This window comes from Podarcis filfolensis (genome assembly GCF_964270895.1).
Source record: "Podarcis filfolensis genome assembly, chromosome: 1".
NCBI classification, from domain to species: domain Eukaryota; kingdom Metazoa; phylum Chordata; class Lepidosauria; order Squamata; family Lacertidae; genus Podarcis; species Podarcis filfolensis.
The window spans coordinates 93,297,077-93,320,311 of NC_139604.1; the positions used below are offsets into that span (position 1 = coordinate 93,297,077).

Consider the following 23,235-nt stretch of genomic DNA (forward strand, 5'->3'; position numbering starts at 1 on the left):
GTCAAGCACAGATGTCCTCTCAGGTTGGGTTCACATGGTGGAAGAAAGAAGGCAAACAAAAGAACTGCCCATCACTGGACATGAGGGACAGTGACCTAGTCAAGACTAGCAACAGCTTATTCTATGGTCTTAACCCCTTCATGCATTTAAATAGAGCCAAACATGCTTGTTATATGAGGCTGCATTTCTCACAGGCTCATGGACCAGCTGCAGCCTTCTAGGCCTCTCTGTCCAGCCCATGGGACTCACCCACACAGGCCATGCCTCTCTCTCCTGGTCCTGCTCTACACCCTCATTGAGTGCTCTTGCCTGACCGTGTCCTTGAATTGTGATAATGCCTCTTGCTTTGCCTGGATGGATATATTTCTGATGGAATGTAGCTTTCTGTAGGAAGGTGAGATACAAATCCTCTGCTCTACTCACTTCTGCTTCTGACTGCACCCACCACTGCAAGTATCCTCCAGAAGTTTGCACATAAAGGATTGTGGGCCTTGGGCTTTAAAAGGTTCTCTATTCCTAGACCAGGGGACAACTGTGGTAGCCCATTACACAAAAAGGATAGCGGGGAAAGGAAGGAAGAAGAAAGGACAGGAGGAGAACATCTGGAGACATAAAACCCACAGGGTTATTCCATTTCGGGACAGCAAAAGCTCCAATGTTTGAGTCAAAAACTTGTATAACTCAGCACATGAGATATCAGCAGCTAGTGGAATAAACAGAAAACCAAAGTACAATGAGCTTACTAATGAAACAAACTCTTTCCCTCCCTTCTTTATCTCTTTACTGGAATACGAGGATATGTTTTCAAATGTGGTGTGGAAGGAAGCCAGTCAGCACAGCTAATTCTCTGGCTTCCTTGTAAACCTTTTCTTTCTTGTTGACCTCTTTCAGTTGTGTATTTGGAGAGCAACCATATTCTCTTTCAGAAATGTGTGGTGTACAAAGTCCATTCTCCTATATGTCTCTCTTTACAGGGTTATGTTAGGGTTGGTGTTTTTTCATGGGCCAAGACTCAATGTCTTTAATAGCTGCATGAAAGGCAGAAAGCAACATTAGAACATGACAGCATAAGAAGAACCCGTCTGGATCAGTGGCGTAGCGTGGGGGGTGCAGGGGGGGCCGGGCGCACCGGGCGCAACATCTGGGGGTTAGGGTTAGGGGGCGCAAATCCACGGGTTAGGGCAAATTACTTGCCCTGCCCCGGGTGCTGACAACCCACGCTACACCACTGGTCTGGATCAGACCAAAGGCCCATCTAGCCTGCCATTTTGTTCTCACAGTAGCCAGCCAGATGCCTATGGGAAACCTGCAAGTAAGACCCAAATGCAACAGCAGCCTCTCTAGTTGTGATTTTTGTTTCTGTTAAAAAAGCAACAATCCTGGGAGATCCTTCTTCCTCTTTGGCCCAAGATTCTAGGGCCTAGAACGACCCTTTCAGTACCTGAGGTGAAATGAATGTGTCTTCGGTCTACTCCAGCAAGTAGATAAACTTTATGGAAACAGGATAGGAAGGACTGATGAACACACAACCCCTGTTCAGCTCTCTGGTAATCTCTCTTGGGAGAAAGGTGCAGGAAGCAAGCTGTCAGTTAGCTGAATCATAGAAGGGCCGGTCAAAGAAAGCATGATTTTGGATTATCTCTGTGAAAAACTAATGTATTTGAAATCCTGCCTGACTTCACCTACTGCAAAGTAGGAGGTGGGGTTTGCTGTGCTGCATTTAATTGTACAAGTTGACGTATAAGTAAAGGCAAGAAAAAAACATTTAAAAAGTAAGTATTTTGTCATCACCAAATGCTTAACATTAAAAGTAAACGGGTTTTTTTTTTTTAAGGGATTCTCTTTCCTTTGTGGATATAAAGCCATGTTGCTATAGGATTTAAAAAAAAACAAATACCAATATTGTAACAGAGGAAAGAGGAAGGCTGTAGAATTGAGGGACACACTTCCTCTGTCTTCAGGAGTACCTTTAAGGAGGGGGACCAGGGACTGCAGTGGGTATGGGGGATCAGCAACAATTGAAAGTTGTGTCTTGAGCAAGCACAGCTACTTTTGGATAAAGTGGAATTGTTTTACAGTTGCTGATAGGTGTCTTATGTTGCTGCACCACAACCATCAAAATCAAATGTCTGTGTCTGCTCTAATGTCAGAGGCAGACATGTAGTCTCAGGGATTTCTTTCAGTTCCAAAAATCTTATTTGCATTAAATTTTCATTCCACTGACAATGATATCAAACTACAAGCTCACAGCCACAATCTTTGTTCAGATTTATTAGTGAAACAGGTTAAAATTTCCATTATAGTAGTAGTCAGTAAATGTGAACTTTCTAAACATGAAGAAACGCTTTCTCATTATTATTTTTTCCCTTTGCTACAATGAGCTGGTAACCGCATCCATGTACTAAAAATATTGTTCAGATCCCAATGATTGGGATATAATGGAGGACTCCTAGTGCATTCCTTCCACTTTGGAAAGTGGACTAAGTAATTCAAAACTACAACATTTTAGGATAAATTTGTACTTGTTCTTAGACAAATTGCTTGCTTCGTTTAGGAAAAAGAGCTTGCATATGTAGTTGTAGTTAATGGTTTGTTTGTTTGTTTGTTTGTGAATGACAAGCTGTGCTTGCCTAGTATAGCTGTACTATGCTATTTTATGCTTTCTTTCATCTTTATTCTGTTGCTGAAAATGCACATGCCTCTTGGCCTGTATTAACTACCACTCTGTCTCTTCCTGTCCAAATCCACATGTGCAGATTTCTGGAATTTGCAAAGAGGCATCTGAGGGCGTACAAATTGAGTTATCACTGAGATTTACTCATCACCGTGTATAAGCAAACTCCCTTTTACTATGAAAGTGAAAGAGATCTGTAATAAACAGCTAGCCTGAAGGGATGCAATGTTGATAGCTTAGCTGCTAAACATTTTTTAAAGTTCTTCTTACTTAATTCATTTTTTTAGAGGGAGAACTCAAGACAGTGTTTGGTGGAATAGTTCCATTAACTTTCCCTGAACTGTGTCTTGGGAGATGTCTGAGGTCATCTTTTCTCAAAGAAGAACATGTAGGTACCTGTCAATAAAAAGCTATTAACGTAAAGCACTTCTCTTTATTGCTGTCACTTCAAGTTCTGAAAACCAAGTTATGGCAATTAAGTGTTCTTTCCTCAAGTACAAAGAAGTCTTCCTCTTAATCTAGTCTGTTCCAAAGGTTGTTCTCACTCTTGTAATTAATTCAATGGGCCACTCTGTGAGTCCTGAGACTTTGATGTGCTGCATAAGAACTACTAAAGTTCTACCTAGTCCAGTAGTCCATCTTCAACGCTGGCCAGACAAATTTAGGGGTCTGGATTTCAACCTCCTAATCAACCTTGACATCCCAGGCCTTCTCTATTTTTTTCCAGGGAACAGGCTTAGTAGTGCAGCAGCAGATTTGGTTGAGTCATGTTCAGGTGAGTCAGAAGCAAGTCAAGACCAGAACCCTAGACAGAGCAATGGCTGTTGCCTTGTTTTATAACTCTTGGCTGCTATAGTGAGGGGTGACAGGGGTTGCCCCAGGAGTTAATCTTCTGAATCTGTGTAGAATCTGTCAAAATCATGTCTTCTGGTCTGGAAGAAGGATCTGATAGGGGAGCTGGTCCTTGTCATATTTCCCAATACCACTGGTCTCCACATTTACCACGATCACTGATTCTTCCTGTGCACTCTCTCAGCGGCGTAGCGTGGGTTGTCAGCACCCGGGGCAAGGCAAGTAATTTGCGCCCCTAACCCGGGGCAAGGCAAGTAATTTGCACCCCCTAACCCCTAACCTGCCGTCGCTGCCAGCTTCTTCTTGCTGCTGCCTGGGCTGGTCTGGTGTGGTTCTCTCCCGCGCTCAGCGCTGCGCTGGGTGGGACCGCTGCACTGTCCCTCCCCCAGATAGTCCCTCGCTCTCTCTCCGCACCGCACGCCTGGCACCCACCCCCTCCACAGTGGGCGGCAACCCGGCGGCTCGGATCGGATTCGCACAGCCAGCACTGCAGTGAGAGAGAGTGAGTGAGCCAGGTAGGGGCAGAGAGCTGCGAGTGCGAGCGCGCCCCCCCAGATGTTGCGCCCGGTGCGGCCGGCCCCCCCTGCACCCCCCACGCTATGCCACTGCACTCTCTGGCAGATTGGATGATGTCTCATGTTGCCTACAATGTTTGTCCTGGGCAGACAAGTTGCCATACAATCCACTTGCCTGTCAGGAGATGGGGATATGTTAGATCCTACAGCCTCTGAGACCCTCCCCCCCAAAGAACCATAGAATTGTACCCTATGACACTTTTTTGGTGATAAAAGTTGATCAAACGTTTTCCAGACATCCCATCCCATTCTACCAAACCAGTCTTTTAACCTTAGGAACTTATGTGGGCAAAAGGGTTTCCCACAAGCTCATAAATTCCCCAATACTGGAGAAGTAATAAACTTTATTAACTATAGCCAAAGGCTTTTGTAAACCTCACATTCATTCATTCATACTACAAATGAGTAGTTTACAAAATAAAATGTACATTGACAACCTATATAAAATCTTCCGTAACTAAAACCTATGCACCATATTTACTGCATGTGAAACTGAGTTTCTGCCTGTTTACACTTAATGTTGTTTTCCCCAGTGGTTATTATAGCCCTGGTATGTAAACCTGCACTTCTTGTTAATATTTATTGCCTGTCACAAACATTTCTTGAAGTTCAGTTTCCTTCATTTTGTCTGTTGCTTTATAATACCCACTTAAGCAAAGAAATCTGTCTACTATTTAATGATACAAGAAGAAAGTTAAGTTGATTAAATCCGTTGTGTTTCGTGAAAAATACACCTTCTTTCACCCAAAGAACTTGATAGATAAATCTGACACATTTTAGGCATGATAATTTTTTCTGTAGTGGAGGAAGGGGGTCCTGCATGAATGCTTCTCAGGCTCTTCCCGGACATGGGGCATCTTGTTCCACCCTCCAAATTGGGCTGTTCAGCCTGTGTAATCATGTCCTGGTTCTTCCTCTATTAACAGCTAAGATTGTTCGTTCTTATAGATTCCATTTAATAACTTGTATAGCTTTCCCCATTCATAGTGAAGCCTTTTCTGCAGTGGCTCCTCGTTTGTAGAATGTTCTCCTCAAGGAGGCTCACCTGGCACCTTCATAACATATATTTAGGTACCAAGTGAAAACCTTTCTCTATAGCCAGGACTTTGGCTGATTAACATTCTATGGCCTTTTAAATGTGTTTGTGGGAGGGGAGTTACTGGTTTGTTTTTGCTTTATTATGTATTGTGTGTTCTCATTTTGTATTTTTATGTTGTGAACTGCGCTGTGATCTTTGGATGAAGGCCAGTGTGCAAAAAAAAACCAACCAGACAAATAATGAGGTTAAATATGGCCCAGAAGCAACATTTATTTATTGTATTTGAGAAGGTGGTTGCTCAACCTGCAACTGTATACATTTTGTTTATTAGAGGGGTGGAAAAGCTTCAGGTTCCTGCTGTATACCGCAAGAAGTGATGGTTCTGCTTGGGAATATGAAGAATCTATTTGAGCCTTAGATGTGGCTAGTACTGAGACAAAGGCTGATGTTAGCAGGCACCTAGGACTTTAGAATATTTATGTAGCCGTAATTCATTATGACTTTGTTGTCGGTATGGTTTTAATCCTTTTCTAGGTATAAGAATTGCCAAAGATGCTAGATGTAAGCCATCTGGCATATCTCACATTTAGCAGCATTCTTGAATTGAAGAGATGGGAAGCCTCAGCAAGACACCTTTGGGTTTTTTGCAGAGAAGAAGCAGTCTATATTGGCAGTTGAGGTGGAGCTAGGACAGTGCATGGAGGAATCTTAGATCTGGGGCAGAGACAGGGAGGAACCAGAAGAGTAACAGGTAGAGTCAGAACTTAAACTTCTAGGTAAGGAGTTCTGGTGGGTTAAAGGTGGAGCATCTGGAGTTTGTTGGCTTTTGGAACTCAATACTGGTTAAATGGAAGACCTCAGTTGTTCATTGATTTCACTAAAGGAGACCAGCGAAAACAGGGTATTCAAAATGTAGGAGCAATGTCTTGTTAATCTTTAGGGCTGGGCTGGGGAACTGAATCTGGCTCATGGGCCAGATGTTCTTCCCCCTACCCCCTGGGGGCTGAATGCTTTGCCAGATACTGATTCACAAAGGCATTCTCAGGACCCAACAATCAGCTGATGTTCAGGTCTTGTAAAGCCCCTTTCAACATGCTATCATGCAATGCACATTGAAAAAGACTTAGCAAGACCCAACAATCGGCAGATTGTCGGGTCTTGAGAACTGCCTTGCAAAGTACTACCTTGCAAGGCATTTTGCAAAGGGGCTCTGCAGGACCCTGAACGTCAGGTCTTGAGAAGCCATGTTGAAAGCATTGGGCAAGATATTGCTCTGAAAGGCACTTCTCAAAACCAGGCAAGTTTAGGGACTTCAGAGACCTAGCCTACCTTGTCCTATCTCCTCCCACCATTGCAAAATTTTCTATAAAGTGGACCCTTCACCAACCTGTTGCCCTCCAGATGTTTTGGACTTCAGTTTCTACAGTATCGGCCCAGCTAGCATGGCTGATGGGAATCCAAAACATCTGGATGCAACCGGGTTGGGGAGGACTGCCCTGATTGCTGGCTTTCCTAAAGGGAGACTATTAGCAGCATTTCACTTGAGCATTCCAAATCTTTTTGCAAGCACAATGAATCAACGACCCAGGTGGTTTTGTATGACTCTGGAAGTGTTCACAGTGACTTCTGCTTAACCTCCAATTATCATCCACAGCGTGAGATATAGTGAAAACAGATGTGATCCCTGCCCCAGAGGGCATATGCATTGTTGCTGTAGTAAGATTTCATATTTACAAGTACAGTGGTACCATGGGTTAAGAACTTAATTCGTTCTGGAGGTCCGTTCTTAACCTGAAACTGTTCTTAACCTGAAGCACCACTTTAGCTAATGGGGCCTCCTGCTGCCGCCGCGCCACCAGAGCACGATTTCTGTTCTAATCCTGAAGCAAAGTTCTTAACCTGAAGTACTATTTCTGGGTTAGCGGAGTCTGTAACCTGAAGCGTATGTAACCCAAGGTACCACTGTAGTGAATCTGGTAGTGAGAATCTTAGGTTCTTGACTCATGAAAGTTTCTTTGTTAGTGTACACGCAAGGAAAAAAACGTTGTTGGGTGGCAGAGATAAATAATGTAAATGGATTACACTTCAAGGATCCCAGTCTCTTACAAGTCCATTAGTTGAGAAGACATTACAGAAGCTTGCATCATTGTAAGCACTGCAGCATCCTTTTGCTGCCAAGGGTAGTAAAGAACTGCAGTAGGCCTGCCAGAGAATCTTTACCTACTTCAAAACTTTAGGGCACTTCTACACAATATGTTTGTAGGTGCTGGCACTCTAAATTAGCATCGTATGCAGGCCAAGTCATTATTCAAAATGATTGGGTAATCCAATTAGCAAATCATGGGGACAATGAAGGACAATTGTTTTTGCCTGTGTAAATCATTGTCAGATGTTTACTGTATTTACATTTTAATCGGGCAGCATTATTTTATTTTAATTAGACAGCATTGGGAAGGGGTGGGGGTGTAGGTGGGCAAGAAAGCACATACTTTTCATGTAGAAGCTCCCATGTTCAATCTCTCATAAAGCTGGGAAAGGACTCTGGAAAACTAGTCAGCACTGAGCTTGATGGACCATTGGCTCAACCTGTTATAAAGGAGCTTTCTAGCAGCAACTCCAAGAGTTTATATGGGGGGGGGAGTCATCTGTATAAACAATTACATCTTGGGGTATTTTCATTTTACTTATGCACTTCCCCCCCTCTCTTTTGTAGTTGTTTCTGCTTCTACGAGACCTGATGAGAAATTTCCCCCTTTCTTCTATACGCCTCCTAGGCTGTCTCCAAGTAGCAGTGGGATGGTTTCTCCTGATCAGCCCTCCTACCCAGGCATTGTTCCCATCTTGGTCTTCAGAAGCTTCCCCGAGCCTGTTACCAATGGTGGTAACAGATTCCCCCTGTTATTTCCTTCTCAGCAAATGATGGACGTCAAACACATATTCTCTGAATGTAGAGGACTTAGTATTTAGATACTTAATAGACCTATTCTCCATTATTGTGTCCAGTATCCACTTCAAGCCACCTGCATCAGTTATTATTATTATTATTATTATTATTATTATTATTATTATTATTATTATTATTATTAATACCCCACCCATCTGGCTGGGTTTCCCCTGCCACCATCAATTGTGGCATCAGACTCCATATGATAATTAAGGAAGACATCCTTGATACAAACCTGAAAGACTAGTAGAACAGCATGTTCTGTTTAATGTACTCAATTCCTCATCCTAGGTAGTGATGCATTTTCACAGCTTAGTCTTTTGTCCCAATGGCATTCATATAGTGTGAGCAGTAAATGAACCAGACATTGAGAGTGTAATATACAACTGAATGAGAGTAATCTTGCAGTAATTTCCCTGTAGCTTATACTTTCTCTGTATTCTGCCTAAACCATTCCCTTACTCCTACAAATAATCAGATGAATTCAATCATGCGGCTTTAGAAAAGCCTTTCTTACTCACCCATTGGTCCTCCAGAAATCATTTACTTGAATGGAAGAAGCATGCTATGCATTAGCAGACTGTAGTCTTTTAATTAGGAATTAGTAAATTATGTTTGTTTCTTCAAGCCAGGGTCTGAATGGCATGCATTCCTCATCTAAGATACAATGTGAATTCATTAGACGGGATATGGCAGGCATGTCCAAAGTCCATTTTGGGGGCCCAATCTGGTCTGCCGATCGATGTAATCTGGCCCCCACCCCCATGGCAGTATATGTCCTGGGGTAAAATTGTAAAAAAAAAGCTCCCCTCACGCATGGTCGGCCCCTCACGCATGTTCACTTCATCAAATCTGGCCCTCTTTGAAAAAAGTTTGGGCACCCCTGGTACAGTTTATTTAATGCCAGCATCTCACTGGGGCAAAATCACAGATATGAAGGGGAGGATATGATTGATTTATTTGCAAATAAAAGTAACCCCCCCTCAAGCCCCACTCCCCTCTCCAAAGTTTATAAGTTAGTAAATGCATTTCCCTTTCATGCTACAATCTGGGTATGACGGAAAATATGCAGAAAGAATGGTAATTTGTGTGTTTTAAGCAACTGAGAGCTATCCAGTTATAAAAATAATGGGAACTGTGTAAGTTCTGATGTGGCTGAGTGGTTTTTGCCTGGGGCTAACTGTGCTTCAGTTATGTGGATTATTTGTAGATCTGCTCCGAAAGTGACTAATAGTCCTATGCCATGTGTAATATAGTAAAACACACCATTGAGAGTACCCTTTGAACAACATTTTTAAAAACCTTCTCTTAGTAAAAAAAAACCAAAATAATAACCAGCCTCTGGACACTTGTGTCATAGACATAACTTCCAGATAAGCAATTATAAACTTTGCTGCGTTTAGTATTACTGCTTTGCTATGCTTTGCAGAGCTGCGTTTTAACCAGGAAATGTTTCTAGTGTAGATTGCAGTTTAAAAGACTTCCGATTTAAAACTTAAATCTTTCTGAACTCCAATGTAGCTGTTATGTGTAACTCAACCTAGTAGAGACTAATGCAGTTTTCAGTATTCAGACTAATTCTTGTATTGGTGGGGGATATTTTTGTTATCCCGTCAGCCCCTGCTTTGTGTTGCATTATGAAGAGTTATAGGGAACGCAAAAGTTTACACACTGCTTTGTGACATTTTGATTTCTCCAGATAAAAATGTGGCCCAGTTGTGGATTTTTAAAAAGTATTTTTTCCCTCTTATGGACTAACTCAGTTGTGTTTTGTTTGTTTTTTATTCAAATGTGGCCACAGTTCTCATTTTGTATTTTTCTGTTGTGAACTGTCCTAGGATCTTCAGATGAAGGGTGGTATACAAACTTTAATAATCTGGGCGGCAGAAGTCATGGAGTGTTAAGTTGATGCTCATCAACCTTTGCACTACAAAAGGCTTTAAAAATATGTGTTATTTGTGTTCTGGTGCCAGGATCACCTGAATGTTCGACTTACAGTTTTAAAGGTGGAGAGAGATAAAATACAAACAGAATTTTTGATCTGTCTCTCTGCTGCAGGATGAGCTTGTTTTCCTCTCACTTCCACAAGCAAAATGACAGGGTGTGCATGCTAACCAATTGAATACAGTGGTACCTCGGGTTAAGAACTTAATTCGTTTTGGAGGTCCGTTCTTAACCTGAAACTGTTCTTAACCTGAGGTACCATTTTAGCTAATGGGGCCTCCTGCTGCTACCACGCCGCCACCGTGCAATTTCTGTTCTCATCCTGAAGCAAAGTTCTTAACCCGAGGTACTATTTCTGGGTTAGCGGAGTTTGTAACCTGAAGCGTCTGTAACCCGAGCTACCACTGTACTGGCTTAGCTGTCAATTCTGACCTCCATTATGCTTTATGGAAATTGTACAATTTTTTTTTAAGAAGAAGAAAAGAAATGCTAAGAATTGCACATTCATGCAATTATCTGTCCATTTGCAGCATTGTTAGTTTCCTAAAAGGTTGTTATTGTGATGACCAGTTGCATTCTGTGGACTGGGAGGAAGTTTTGAGGGGACGCAATGGAACGGGGGAAGTAGTTGGTCAGCACCATGGACAGGCAGCTGCTTCTCCAAACTTGCGAAACCAATTCTCACCCCTGCACTTGACAGTAGCGACAAAAGGCATGTTTAGGACTGAACACAGTGAGGATGCTTCCAGAGCAGTCCCACTGCCCTAAAAACGTTGTATCTATTGTTAGCTTTAGAATTAACAACTGAGGTGCATCCTTTCAGAAAGGATGAGTGCACAGAAATCCCTGTGTTCATATTTTAGCAATGCTGTTCTCTTCCCTTTCTCAACTAAATTGATTAACTGTGGACTGCAACTCCAAAACAACGCTGCAGCTCCATCTCCTTGGTTGCTTTAATACTTCTTGAACATATATTGAGAAATAAACTGGGGCAAAGATTGTCTTCTGCTTTATGGTTAAAAAGTTTTATGTTTAAAAAGTACAGTGACTCGTTCATTTAAATCACTGTCATCACTGTTCGTTGTAATAATAATCTTGACTAATTACGCTCTCATTTCTTGTAACAGAAACCACATGTAACTTTGGGTGGAACTGTTCCTGGGTTTCATCGACCAATGCCTCTGGAAAACCTGACTGGTTCCTGTCTTCAGTTGTTGTTCTGACTTCTCAGGAGCACCAGCAGATTATAGAGAACAACTCATCAAACAGAAAACTAGAAGGTTGTCCATTTGTGCACAGCGCACGCATTTGTCGTTAACTGTCCTTGCCTTCTTTGACAAGGTTCTTTCTTAACTGGAGCCACTGTGGTATCCAGCACTATTCTCCAGATCACATACCATGGAGATGGGGAGGGGAAAGTTATGGATTAAAACACAAATTGATTTTTCATATGTATCCGTCATTGGCTCACAAAGATTGCAGAGGCGTGTGAAATGTTTTCCAAATGAGAACCCTCCATTCATTGCACAGCATCATGTGCTTAATGCTGTTAATATATTATAATCATTACAATGAATACAAAAGACATATTGTAGGTTTTATATAGAGCCTCAGTTGTAGAGAACTGGCTCTTCGTTAGTTTGTGGCAGAAGAGGCTGAAGCTAACGGTCAGATTATATGTTACTAGCAGTAGTACAGTGGTACCTCGAGTTAAGTACTTAATTCATTCCGGAGGTCCGTTCTTAACCTGAAACTATTCTTAACCTGAAGCACCACTTTAGCTAATGGGGCCTCCTGCTGCTGCCGTGCCACCAGAGCACGATTTCTGTTCTCATCCTGAGTTCTTAACCCGAGGTACTATTTCTGGGTTAGCGGAGTCTGTAACCTGAAGCGTCTGTAACCTGAAGTGTATGTAACCCAAGGTACCACTGTAGTGGGAATGACTTGGTTGCATGCCATTCCAATAACCAGATTCAGGAGCCATATGGCCCAGTTCAAAGGTGTGGTTGTTGATTAACACCCAGTTATCACTACCTCCTCCCTCCTGGACAATGATCTGATAAGTAAGGAACCATGCTATTGCTCCCATATACAGTGGTACCTTAGTTCATGAATTTAATCTGTTCCAGGAGTCCGTTCGACTCCTGAAACCGTTCGAAAACCAAGGCGCGGCTTCCAGTTGGCTGCAGGAGCTTCCTGCACTCAAGCAGAAGCTGCGTCGGACATTTGGCTTCCGAAAAACGTTCACAAACCGGAACACTTACTTCCAGGTTTGCGGCGTTCGGGAGTAGATTTGTTCGACAACTAAGCCGTTTGAGAACCAAGGTACGACTGTGTGGTTTTCCCATGGTCCAGAATACTTACTAGTTGGTTAGTTAGTTATTAAATATATATCCCACCCTTTTCATTATCCTTTCTCCATATGTCTTCCTCTTTCTTCCCTCTAACTTTCATCCATTCTTTCATGCACTGTAATTTATAACTATGGTTGTTACTCATAACCGTCCCCCCTCCTTTTTTTTGCTGCAGGGGAAATTCTTCTCCTGAACACTAGCAGGATCTCAGACAGGTGCAAGTTCAGCCTCCGCAGCCCACTCCTGCCTCGGAGCTCAAGTTCCTGTCTCTTGGAGTTGGCCGTGCATTCACAAGGTGTCCCTCTAGGAGCACTCTCTGCTGAAATGAGATATGTGGACACTAATCAGAGTGTAGCCATTCATCTGCAAGAAAGACGTGAGCAGGATGCCTGGTAAGACTTGGTCTTGAAATTTATTAGATTTCCCCCCCATGAGCTATTATATTTCTCGTATTAGAAACATTACTAATTATAATATACATGAATATGCATATTAGCAATAAGTTAGTAGGGGAAAAAACTCTTACAAGCACAGGCATTCCCCACTTAGGCGCAATTGACTCACACATGGCCATGTATATGTGCTGCACTGAGAAATAAACAAATAATTTGGTTCAAACCTGGAAACAGTGGGAGAAAGCTGGAGAACCCTCGTGGCTCACAAGGAGATCCTCTTGGAGCCCGAAAAGGATGTCGGTGAGGACGGAGGAAGCCCCAAAGAGACCAGAGGTGCAGCGGGGCTTTGTTTAGGTTGCTCAGCCTCCCCGCCTAGCAGCTGATGTGTGGGGTAGCGCAGCAGCTGCAGCTTTCCCACACATCCTCCCGTCAGCTCCAGAGCTTCAATTCTAGTTGTGGATACTTTTGGATACAGTATTTTTGGTATGGATTGGAGAGCGGGCATTTAGAGGGTGCTCCCCACTTTACAAGATTTCACTTATGCACATGGGGTCCTGGAAAGTAACTCCCATGAAAGGGAGGGTGGACGCCTGTGTATTAAATCTCAAATATCACATTCCATTAAATGAGTTATACACCCTCTTCATGTTAGAGCTTTAGTCCTAACTTAGGATGAGCAAGCTTTCTGAAGCCTGATGCATAACTAGACTGGAGAAATCAGATTAATTATGGAGCCAGTTGCTTAAGATGAGGACCTTTATTTCCTGTCGGGTGTGTGCGAAGCACCAGCAGTCTCTGGGGGTGGCCTGGGTTCTTTTCATTCTTGCATTGTGCATCTGAAATGAGGCCAAAATGCCCAGATCCTTCCAAATCCAAACCCCCAATATAAAGTGCTACACGTTAGATAAAGAAAATAAGCTCTTTTCTGAACGTCAAACCTACTCAGATCTTCAGAAATATTAGATAATTTTCTCTATTATGCTTATTAGTCATGAAATAATACACTAAAAATAATACGATTCCCCCTCCCGACGTCATGAGCAAATCTTCATCACTTGTATCAGATTTCTGAAGAAAGGGTTAAATAATCCTGGACCAGGCCTAGCATAGTATTTTATATCCAAGGATGGCTCAGTAGTGATTCTTTTCAATATATGCATGCAAATAGGTTTTGTTGGAATGATAGTTTTATAATCTGAATTTTGGTTCCCAGAAAGAAAAAAAACTTCAGTTCATAAAACAGAATGTCAGGAAGTTGACTGGATTGTGCGTTCTGAGAAATGCATGGTTATGATGTTTTATTGCATTTTCATATTTTGCTGGAAGCCGTCCAGAATGGCTGGGGCAACCCAGTCAGCTGGGGTACATATAAATATTATTATTATTATTATTATTATTATTATTATTAATTCAGGATAACTCTCCTTGGATACCTTTCTCATCTAGGGATTGGGGGCGGGGTTTACATAGGTTAGCGGCTGCTTTTTACAGCCTGAATTTAGGGTATGGAAAGCAGCCCTCCTGCATGGCTTGGGGGAGACAGTGAAACTCCCCGCATTGCATTGAGCTGGCTGACTTTTGGACAGACTCATTGGTTTGCAAAGTGGTAAGAATGACCCATGAAGGTATGACCCATCACCCCCAAATTCATTCAGACAGGAACCCAGCTCTGCTGCTTATACTCTTACTAAATGTTTTGCTCAAACTCATAACCACTTTGAGCTGAGTAGCTGTTGCTTTTGAAACATCCAGGATCCTGGATTTAGCTAGTGCTGCACTTTTCGATAAACTGTAGGAAACAGAGAGCACATGCAGGATTCCTGATATTATGAAACAGCTCACAAAGGACAATAGAAAAACCAGCAGCAGTCTCACAATGCATCTCGGACTCAGTTGGACTGAGAAATATGTTCAGTTTTTGTGTGTGCAATATGTTCCTGCACAACAACACCTTTCATCTATCAGCCTTATCTTGCATCTGCTTGAACTTCGTCTACAGCTCCAAACTCTCTCTCTTCTTTTTTTTTTTACAGGCACGTTGCCCAGAAACCTGTTGAGCCTTATATAGCTGCTTAAATGTCTTAATTTAGAAGTGAAGTCGTATTAGCCCATTTAACAAGATGTGTTCTCCTGACATAAAATCGATAGTAAATGTAATGCCAGGCTGGTTTATCTGAATTACTGCTGCAACAATCCTTCTACTACTATGTATACAAAGGGCTTTGTTCTGGGTTCCATTAAGGAAATTAAATTGGCTCAGAAAAGTTCCTGTTTGGATCAAGCCTAGAAGGAGCCTTATTTATGGCATAGGGGAAAAGCTGCTTTAGTTAGATCAAGCCATTTAGGACCTCCCAAAATTCAGCTACATAATTTAATACCTGATTAGAGCTCCATGATAGTGATAGACACTCTCTCTCTCTCTCTCTCTCTCTCTCTGTGTGTGTGTGTGTGTGTGTGTGTGTACATACACACTAGGGGCTGCGGCCCCTGCTCAGCTTGTCAACCCCACCTACCCCTTTACCAACCAGCCTTCCCTCACTCCTGACCGAACTCCCCTCCTTCCACAGTTCACCCCGAGCCACAACCCCCTTTAAAGGATAATAATAATAATAATAATAATTTATTATTTGTACCCCACCCATCTGGCTGGGTTTCCCCAGCCACTCTGGGCGGCTTCCAGCAGAATATTAAAATACAATGATTCATCATTTTGTTAAGCCGCTATGTGAAGCGCCTTCCCCCCACTGCTGCAAGGAAGCATTGTAAGAGTCAAGCACCCAGGTGAGCTGTTCAGTGGAGGGCAGGAGGGACAGCTGGCCTGCCCGTGAGTCAGGATGAAGCGGTTACCTCAGGCAGTGGAAGTGCAGAAGGAAATGCCCCACCTGCCCCCACTGTTTCTGTCACTGGCAGAGAGCACCCCCTCTCGCTGGAAACATTCCAGCATGCAGCATTGTCTCTCGTCTTCCCTGCCCCTGGAAAGGTGAAGATAAGCACCAAAGCCTTGTTGAACGCTCCCCCCTTGCTAAGTTCGGCAAGGATGAGGGCATTGCGGCACAAGTAGATGTGGGGCATGGCAGCAGGCTCCCGTTTCACCTCTAGCCCCAGACAGAGGGGGGCCCATATGGGCCACTTGGCCCGGGCCTCTGATTCCAAAGGGGGTCTCGGTCAGCATATTTATCTATATTTTCGATTTTGTCTTTATATGCAGATACGGTTCAAGCCTTGAAATAAAGTTATTTGTCAGCATAACTTTTGTGAAAATTATTTATATACTTACTTATTTATAAGACTTCAATTATACCCAGGGGGGGAAGGGGGGCACATTATCTACCTGGCCCAGGCCTCTGCCTGGCTCTGCAAAGCCCTGTTCACCTCAGGTAGCAAAACTGGATGGGCTGCCCCTGGTGTGAGGTACTTCAAACAATGGCTTAGCAAACAACTGTGTGAAGCACTTCCTTCCTACATTAAACATGCCAACAGGGAGGTTTAATAGAGGGAGGAAATGCTTCACACAGCAGCTTGCCAAGCTGCTCCTTTCCTCCCTCCATTATACCTTGCTGTAGGCACATTTAATGCTGGGGAGGAAACATTTAACACAGCAACTTGATAAACCACTGTGTGAAGCACCTTCACCTTCTGTGAAACAGCTTGCCTGGGCCACCTAATACCCACCCTGCTTCCTTGCTCACCTGCCTCCCTGCCTGGTGTTCATCACACTGAAGTTGGGATGTCCACCTATTGGCAGCTGCACAAACTGCAGAGCCTGACGACAGCCTTACATTTTATGTATATGCAAAGCTGCCTCTCACAATTTCATATTCTGGGCAATATGCTATACATATTACATTGTGGAGAAAAAGATATTACTAGATGCTGCTAGGCTGACTAGATGTAGTGTTGTGATTGCACATCATACATAATATACCCATGATTCAATTTTGAAGGCAGCTTGGATGCTGCGCGACAATTTGCAGTGTCGGTAATGAGGAGTGACTCAGTGCTGCAGGTTTCTGGCTACTGTGTTATACCATGACACAAGTGATACAATGATGAATCAGAACTGGTGGGCTGGGCAATGTGCAAAAGCAAAAAATGTGTTGGCATTTAAGTAATGAAAGATCAAGTATGCGTATGTATATGTAACCGGTATAATTTGAAGTGTAAAAGGTTGGGCAAGATTTAAAGCTGAGAACAATATCACAAATATGTCATGGGCTGCATATATACTATTCCATCCATAGCATACAAAAAAGTATTTTTTCTCAATCTGGAATTATTCATGATGAAGCTCAACATGCTGCTTTCATTCTAGATTGAGTCTAGATCCTGCCATCAATAAATGTGGGTGTGGTTACTTGATAGACATTTGAGAACCCTCCCCTTGCTTAGGTTATCCTTAAATTTGTAGCAGTTCTTTCTCCCACTGGGAAAAATCTCAGCCATTGTTATTTTTATGAAATCTGCTAAGCTTAACTTGTTGATGGCTTTGAGTTCTTCTTGCCTGATGGGTACTGTTATATAGTTATTCAAGCAAAATATTTTAAACAGTGATCAACTTGGATGGTTTCAGCAGCCTTGGATCTACCAATAGATCCCAATCTACCTTCTTCTCAACCCTGAAGTGTGTGAATTACTTTGACCACTCCAAAATGCCACATTAATGTGAAGCTTTATTTAATCATGACAACTCCTTTGATTTTTGCAGGGTGAAGTGGAAAGTGCTCATCGGTTCAGTTGGAGAAATGGAAAGGCCCTTTGAGATCACTTTGCTGTATTCAAGCTGTGAAGAAAAGAGTTCTGGGCTTTTGGCACTGGGCTCTTTGCATCTCAGAAATTGCTTTCATGGTATGTCTTATATTGCCATTCAACTCTGGAAAGTCAGGATATTTGCTTTGCATAATCACAAAAGCCCAGGACTAGCAATGCTTCCAGCATGAGACTCAACAGCAAGCAGTGGAGTAAATATCTTTGGAACATGAGGATCCCTTAAAAACAAACTTTTTTCTTAAATAAATGTTATGTAAAAAAATACACTCGGGTTCTCTCTTTAAAAGTTTTTAAATTGGACTAAAAATGTCCATCTATCATAATGGTGCAGTCACTACATAAATATCTAAGCAGATACATATGCACTTCTTACATTAAATCACTCATAGGCATCATTTTAGGGTCAAAGCAGTGTTTAAATTTTAAACCACCACACTCAATAAATATAGGGCCACCAAACATGATTTTATTGCACTAACTTCAGAATATCATAAATGCATTTTTGTTCATTATATTTTATAAATGATTTTTATTGCCCTTCTCAAACTCCTTTCCTGATTGTTTTTTTTTTTAATATCAATAATGTAAGGGATTAATTCTTCTTTCATGTCAGGTGCTTTAACATACTTAGGCCAGAGAAATAATTAGTGAAAAATATACAAAGGGAAAAGAAACTTAAACGATTTAAACCATACTGGATAATTTATTAACATGCCTTTGAATTGGAGTATAATGCAAATACAAAGATATATGGTGGCAGGATGAAGGGAGACTTGAAAAAGAGGGCAATAAATTTTGCCTATTGATAACCAAACTGCCGCCCCCAAGAAAACCTAATCCTGGAAAGCAGCGGTAAATCCAGTGCCTGCAAAGGTCACATCTGTGCTTTCTGGACACCGGACTTCTAAGACTGACTTATTTTCTGAATCTTAAATAATTTGCTGTCTGTCCAAAAGAATGTCTTCCACATAACTTGCAATGGAGAAACAGAAAGCTACAGGACAGCCCTTAAGCAATGGGAAGAAAGTTCTGCAGCTTTCTGACACTTTGCAGCTTAAGGGAGATGTGCATGTCTCTCATTGTTTTGATACTATACTACACTACACTGAAATGTCTAAATGTTTCTTTGATGGTCCTTGAATCTTTCTGCCACACTTGCTCTCCTCTCCTGCAACACCAGTATGGCGCACCACACCCTTTGAGAACCACAGCATTAAGTGATTGCTTCCATGTGTGAACCAGTCGTCACAGTTTAATTACTCCTGGCAGAGCTTTTCAATGACTTCTCAAACTAATTTCAATCCTGTTCAGATTTGGTGCAGAGGATGGCAAAAGTATAATATGTCCTGGTATTTGTTTGTCATCAATATTAGATCTGTCTGTTGTCATGAATATATTTATTGATGGTGTTTCAGTAGCCTGGGAGAGAGCCATACCCCCGCAAATCCATGCCTAAAATTCAGGCCCACTCCTTTCTGTAGATTTACTTTAGCAACCAAGCAACAATTTTATTATTATTATTGATTAAATTTGTATACCGCCCTATACCCGCAGATCTTAGGGCAGTTCACAACATAAAAGCTACCCTTTTATATGTAAAAAATAAACTCTGCCTCTAGACATATACATCTTTGGAGATCTTGATGTAGTCAAAAGATGGGATATCAGTATTTGAAATAAAATAAAGAATTCTTAACTGATCAGTTCATGCTGCTTTCAAGAACTCACTCTTCTGTTTATTGCTCGCTGTATCTTCACCATCTTCTTCCATACTCTTGTGACCAAGGGGGAAAGGAGCTCATAATGGAGCTATTATGTTTTAAATCTAGGTATTGTTCTTTGATACTCGGATGTATGTTTTTCCCTTCCCTTCAGACAAAGGAGTTCCACATATTTCCCAATACGAGAAGGGTTCTGCCGCCCTGTGCCCACAAGAGGGCTGTGTCAGCAAACTTCAGGTCTGTGATTTCAGTACCAGTTGCCCCATCGAAGAAGAAGGTGGATCCATCTGTGGTGAATATCAATCTATTTCCCTTACACTTTTCTGTCCATGGCTTCCTACTTGCCAGCTTGGTTGCATGAATATTTTGAGGTCACTTGCTCACTCCTGTCTTATGGGTCCCCTAAAGCAGCGGTTGCTTGACTTGGTCCCCTCAGATCATGCAACCACAAGTTCACAGAGTAGCTGAAATCCTCCCTACCTCACAAAACAGCCCTTATATCCAGTGCCAGAGCATTTCTCCCCAGCAACGTGTCATGAGGTTGCTCAGGTCCAATTGGTCCTAGCTTCCTCCTGCCAGGACCCTGGAGATTAGGCTATTGATTCCTGATCAGGTGATCTGATGCTGGCTTCCCCTACCACAGTGATAGTAATCAAGACCACTCAACTATGGTTTTTTAAAACCATATATTGTGGTCATGAAATGTATTTAATATTCTTGTTTGGTTGTAATCTGCCTGGGGGGGCGACTTGCCTAATGCAAGACAGTGGTATATAATAAAAATTATTATTTATACAGTACCATTGCTGTTAAGGGGAGGTATCATGGCACTGTCCATTGAATGAGATGACATGAAAGCTTACATAACTCTTGGTGGAAGTGTTTACCATGCTTGCTATTCTTTTCTAACCAGACTCAACAAGAGAAGGCATAGTTAATTAACTGGTACTCACCCTGTTTCTCTTCTTACTGAGATTTATGTTTTCCTTCCTACCACCAATCTTTTTCTTGCAGACCATCTACCGGAGGGGGCACATTGTTCTTTTGAGGAAGGTCCCTGTGGCTGGACATTGGGTGGCAATGTGAATTTTTCATGGTCTGTTCATGGCTTTTCAAAGATGCAGGAAGACTCCTTTGGAGCTTCTGCCTTACACGCTACCAGAGGTTTGTTCCATATCTGCCATTTTCCAGTTTAGCCCAGAGCACAAGGTTCTTCTAAAGAAGTGTCAATAGAGGGACACAGCCCCTGCCGAGAGAGAGAGAGAGAGAGAGAGAGAGAGAGTAAGTGTGTGTGTGTAAGTGTGTAAATGAAGGACCAAGATCCGCATAAAAGACCATTAGTGTGCAACAAGTGGGGGACTGCAAGGATTTTGGGAGGAGCGCACTGAGCTTTCCACTCTTCCAAATAAATTGCTGTAGAAATGTGATGGTGATAGAGAGGTATGGAGATTACCCCAAATCTTTTTCTCTCTCTTTTTCTTCTTTTCTTTCTCTTTTCTTCATTCTGTCTAGAAAAGTTCCTTTCCTTTCTTTTTGAAGAGTTACATACTCTCTCCCTTCCCCTTAAACACACCCTTCTCTGTTGGCTTCTCCAGTTTCCACCTTTCCTTTTATCACCGATGCTCCCCCCCCCCCTCTCTGTTCTTGTGGACATTGCAGCCCTCTTCATTCAGCAGGGTTACTGAGTAAGGTTTGTCTCCCTGCACTCAGTACTTTTAAAACTACAAAGTAGCATTCTTTGCATGTGGTTGGACTAGATGGCCCTTTGAGTCCCTACAAACCCTACAATTCTGTGATTCTGCATACGTGAGACATTCCCTGACTATAAAGCAACTTTTCTCTTCAGACTGTTTTACCGTCCTACTGGTTGATATGGGGCTACCAAGTTTGTTGTGCAATGATAGATGCACAATGGATTTCCTTTTAGAAGATGAAGTGGAATGTTAAGGTTTAAAACCTCCAGAATATCATGAAATAAATCTCAAGCTGCATTTAAAAAAAAAAAGCTTGAATAATGCAGATTACTCGAGATAGATGAGATTATTCTATTTCCTATTGTATCAATCGAAAGATAATTTGAATTATTTTGGCCTTTGGCATTTTTTTTTAATAAGAAGAACGTATTTGAGTAATTTATTTATTTTAGTTATTTCTGTATTCTTTTGGCATCATCATATTTGTTTCTTTACGGATATTGCCAAGAAACTTTAGGATTCTACCCTCCTTATCTTATAATGTTTTAAACAAATCTTTTTGGGGTATGAACATAAGTACCCACTGTCCCCAAAGTAGGGCATGCAATAAGGTGTGGATTACTCTAGCATCTTTTTGATCCTCCAACTGGATGCTGTACTGAGTGGTTGGCCAGGCTAAGTAGATGGCCATGCCCTGTCCCCCCCCCCCCCCGGGCCACCGTGGATTGGCTCATTTGAAGGATGGATTAGGCTGGAACATGTGAGCCTCTGTGGTGGCTGGAGGGGACAGGGAAACAATATAAAATAGCGCTGCACATCTGGGGGATAGAGGAGGTGCTGTGTTGGGCCACAACCACTGCTCACTGGCAAGATGGTAAGAGGCCATTTTGATCCTGCTGTCCCTATCATTGTGAAGCAGAATTCACCAAGCGCTGACCCACTAATAGTTCAGTCCATGGACAGTCAGTAAGGCATTGTCTAGGTGACTGCCTAAATGACACGAGAACTTCCCTGAGCTGCTCTATGCCTTGTGAACTTGTGCAGGGGCCTCCAGGGTATCATATAGAGATTCAGGTCAGACACATAATTTGCCTATGCAGTGCACTGTAGATCATGCATGGCTGAGACATTCCAGAAACTGTTGGCTCCACAAACAGATTATTATTAAACCCGGGGCTCATTTGCTGAGCATTCCACCACTGCACATCTGCAAATCCACCACTGAAATCCAGTTGCAATTTATTTTCCAGGTCACTTCTTGTATCTGCATGTAGACAGTGAGCACACAGATGGTGTTGCCTGGGAATATAGTCCTAGACTCCCAGTCAGTCTTGCAAATGGAGCCTCCCAGGTATGTTTCCCTTTATCCTTCTTCAATAATCTGCACTTTGAGGGAACTTTTAATGACAAAACCCCCATTTTATTTTATTTCTTTTTACTTTAAAAAAATTACTTGTTTTATTAAATTAAAACTGGGTGTGACGGTTCTATCTGGAGCCCATTTCATCCGTGATGGAAGCCATGATGTCCTCATTCTGCACAACCAACTACACCTACTGACCTGACATTGTTTTTGAGGGGTTTTCATACTTGGCTACTGCTGGTAGGGAAAGTAAGCTAATCCCTGAGTAATTCCTGAGTAATTTGCATGTGGTAGGAAATTTTAAAAAATTATAATTTCAAACTCAGAAAGATAGATAGTCCTCTCAACACATACTTTCCTTTACTTCCTCTGTGTGGCTGCAGCCAGGGTACACAGCATGAATGTGGGATTCCATATTCTTCATACTTCCTAACCCACCGCCAGGAATTTGAGTAATCATGCCAGCTTATACATTACTTCCTCCATGCATCTGTGGCGATAGGACCACTGTGTATCAGGAATTTTAGTATATATGAACCTAGCCCATCATCTTCAAATACGTGTCAGAAAGAGCCTCCTTGACAGCTGCTCTCTGTCTCTTCATTTTGTCATCAAATTCCTCTTTAGCTCCAGTTCTCAGCCTACGTTTTTGGCAGTTACAATGGCACCATCTCACTCATTGTCCAAGAAGAAGGAGACGGAATTGGTGACACGTTGCTGTTGTGGGAAAGAACAGGGAGCTGGAGTGATCACTGGTATCTTATAACCTTGGAAATGCCAAGACTTCAGAACTAGTAAGCACAACATCAGTGGTATTCTTCACTAATAGAGCATAAAATGATATATAGATAATATTGTACCATCAGTACGCATGACACTTGATAAAGTCATAACGAAAAGACAGGTTCCTGCC

At 42.2% G+C, this 23,235-nt stretch overlaps 1 protein-coding gene and 1 long non-coding RNA gene across 3 annotated transcripts in view; one reads left to right on the plus strand and one right to left on the minus strand.

The window, feature by feature from the left end:
• The window catches only part of LOC310766305, an 818,379-nt gene that overhangs the window by 520,216 nt on the left and 274,928 nt on the right, over window positions 1–23,235 (minus strand). The gene's annotated exons all lie outside the window — the stretch shown is intronic.
• LTK (leukocyte receptor tyrosine kinase) overlaps window positions 1–23,235 on the plus strand; it is a 105,867-nt gene that overhangs the window by 28,214 nt on the left and 54,418 nt on the right. For both annotated transcript variants that reach the window (XM_083610453.1, XM_083610454.1), the window contains exons 2-8: window positions 11,156–11,308; window positions 12,558–12,774; window positions 17,483–17,622; window positions 19,420–19,557; window positions 20,280–20,429; window positions 22,210–22,310; window positions 22,950–23,116. In XM_083610453.1, coding sequence (XP_083466579.1) covers window positions 11,156–11,308; window positions 12,558–12,774; window positions 17,483–17,622; window positions 19,420–19,557; window positions 20,280–20,429; window positions 22,210–22,310; window positions 22,950–23,116 — 1,066 coding nt within the window. The remainder of the gene's footprint in view (window positions 1–11,155; window positions 11,309–12,557; window positions 12,775–17,482; window positions 17,623–19,419; window positions 19,558–20,279; window positions 20,430–22,209; window positions 22,311–22,949; window positions 23,117–23,235) is intronic.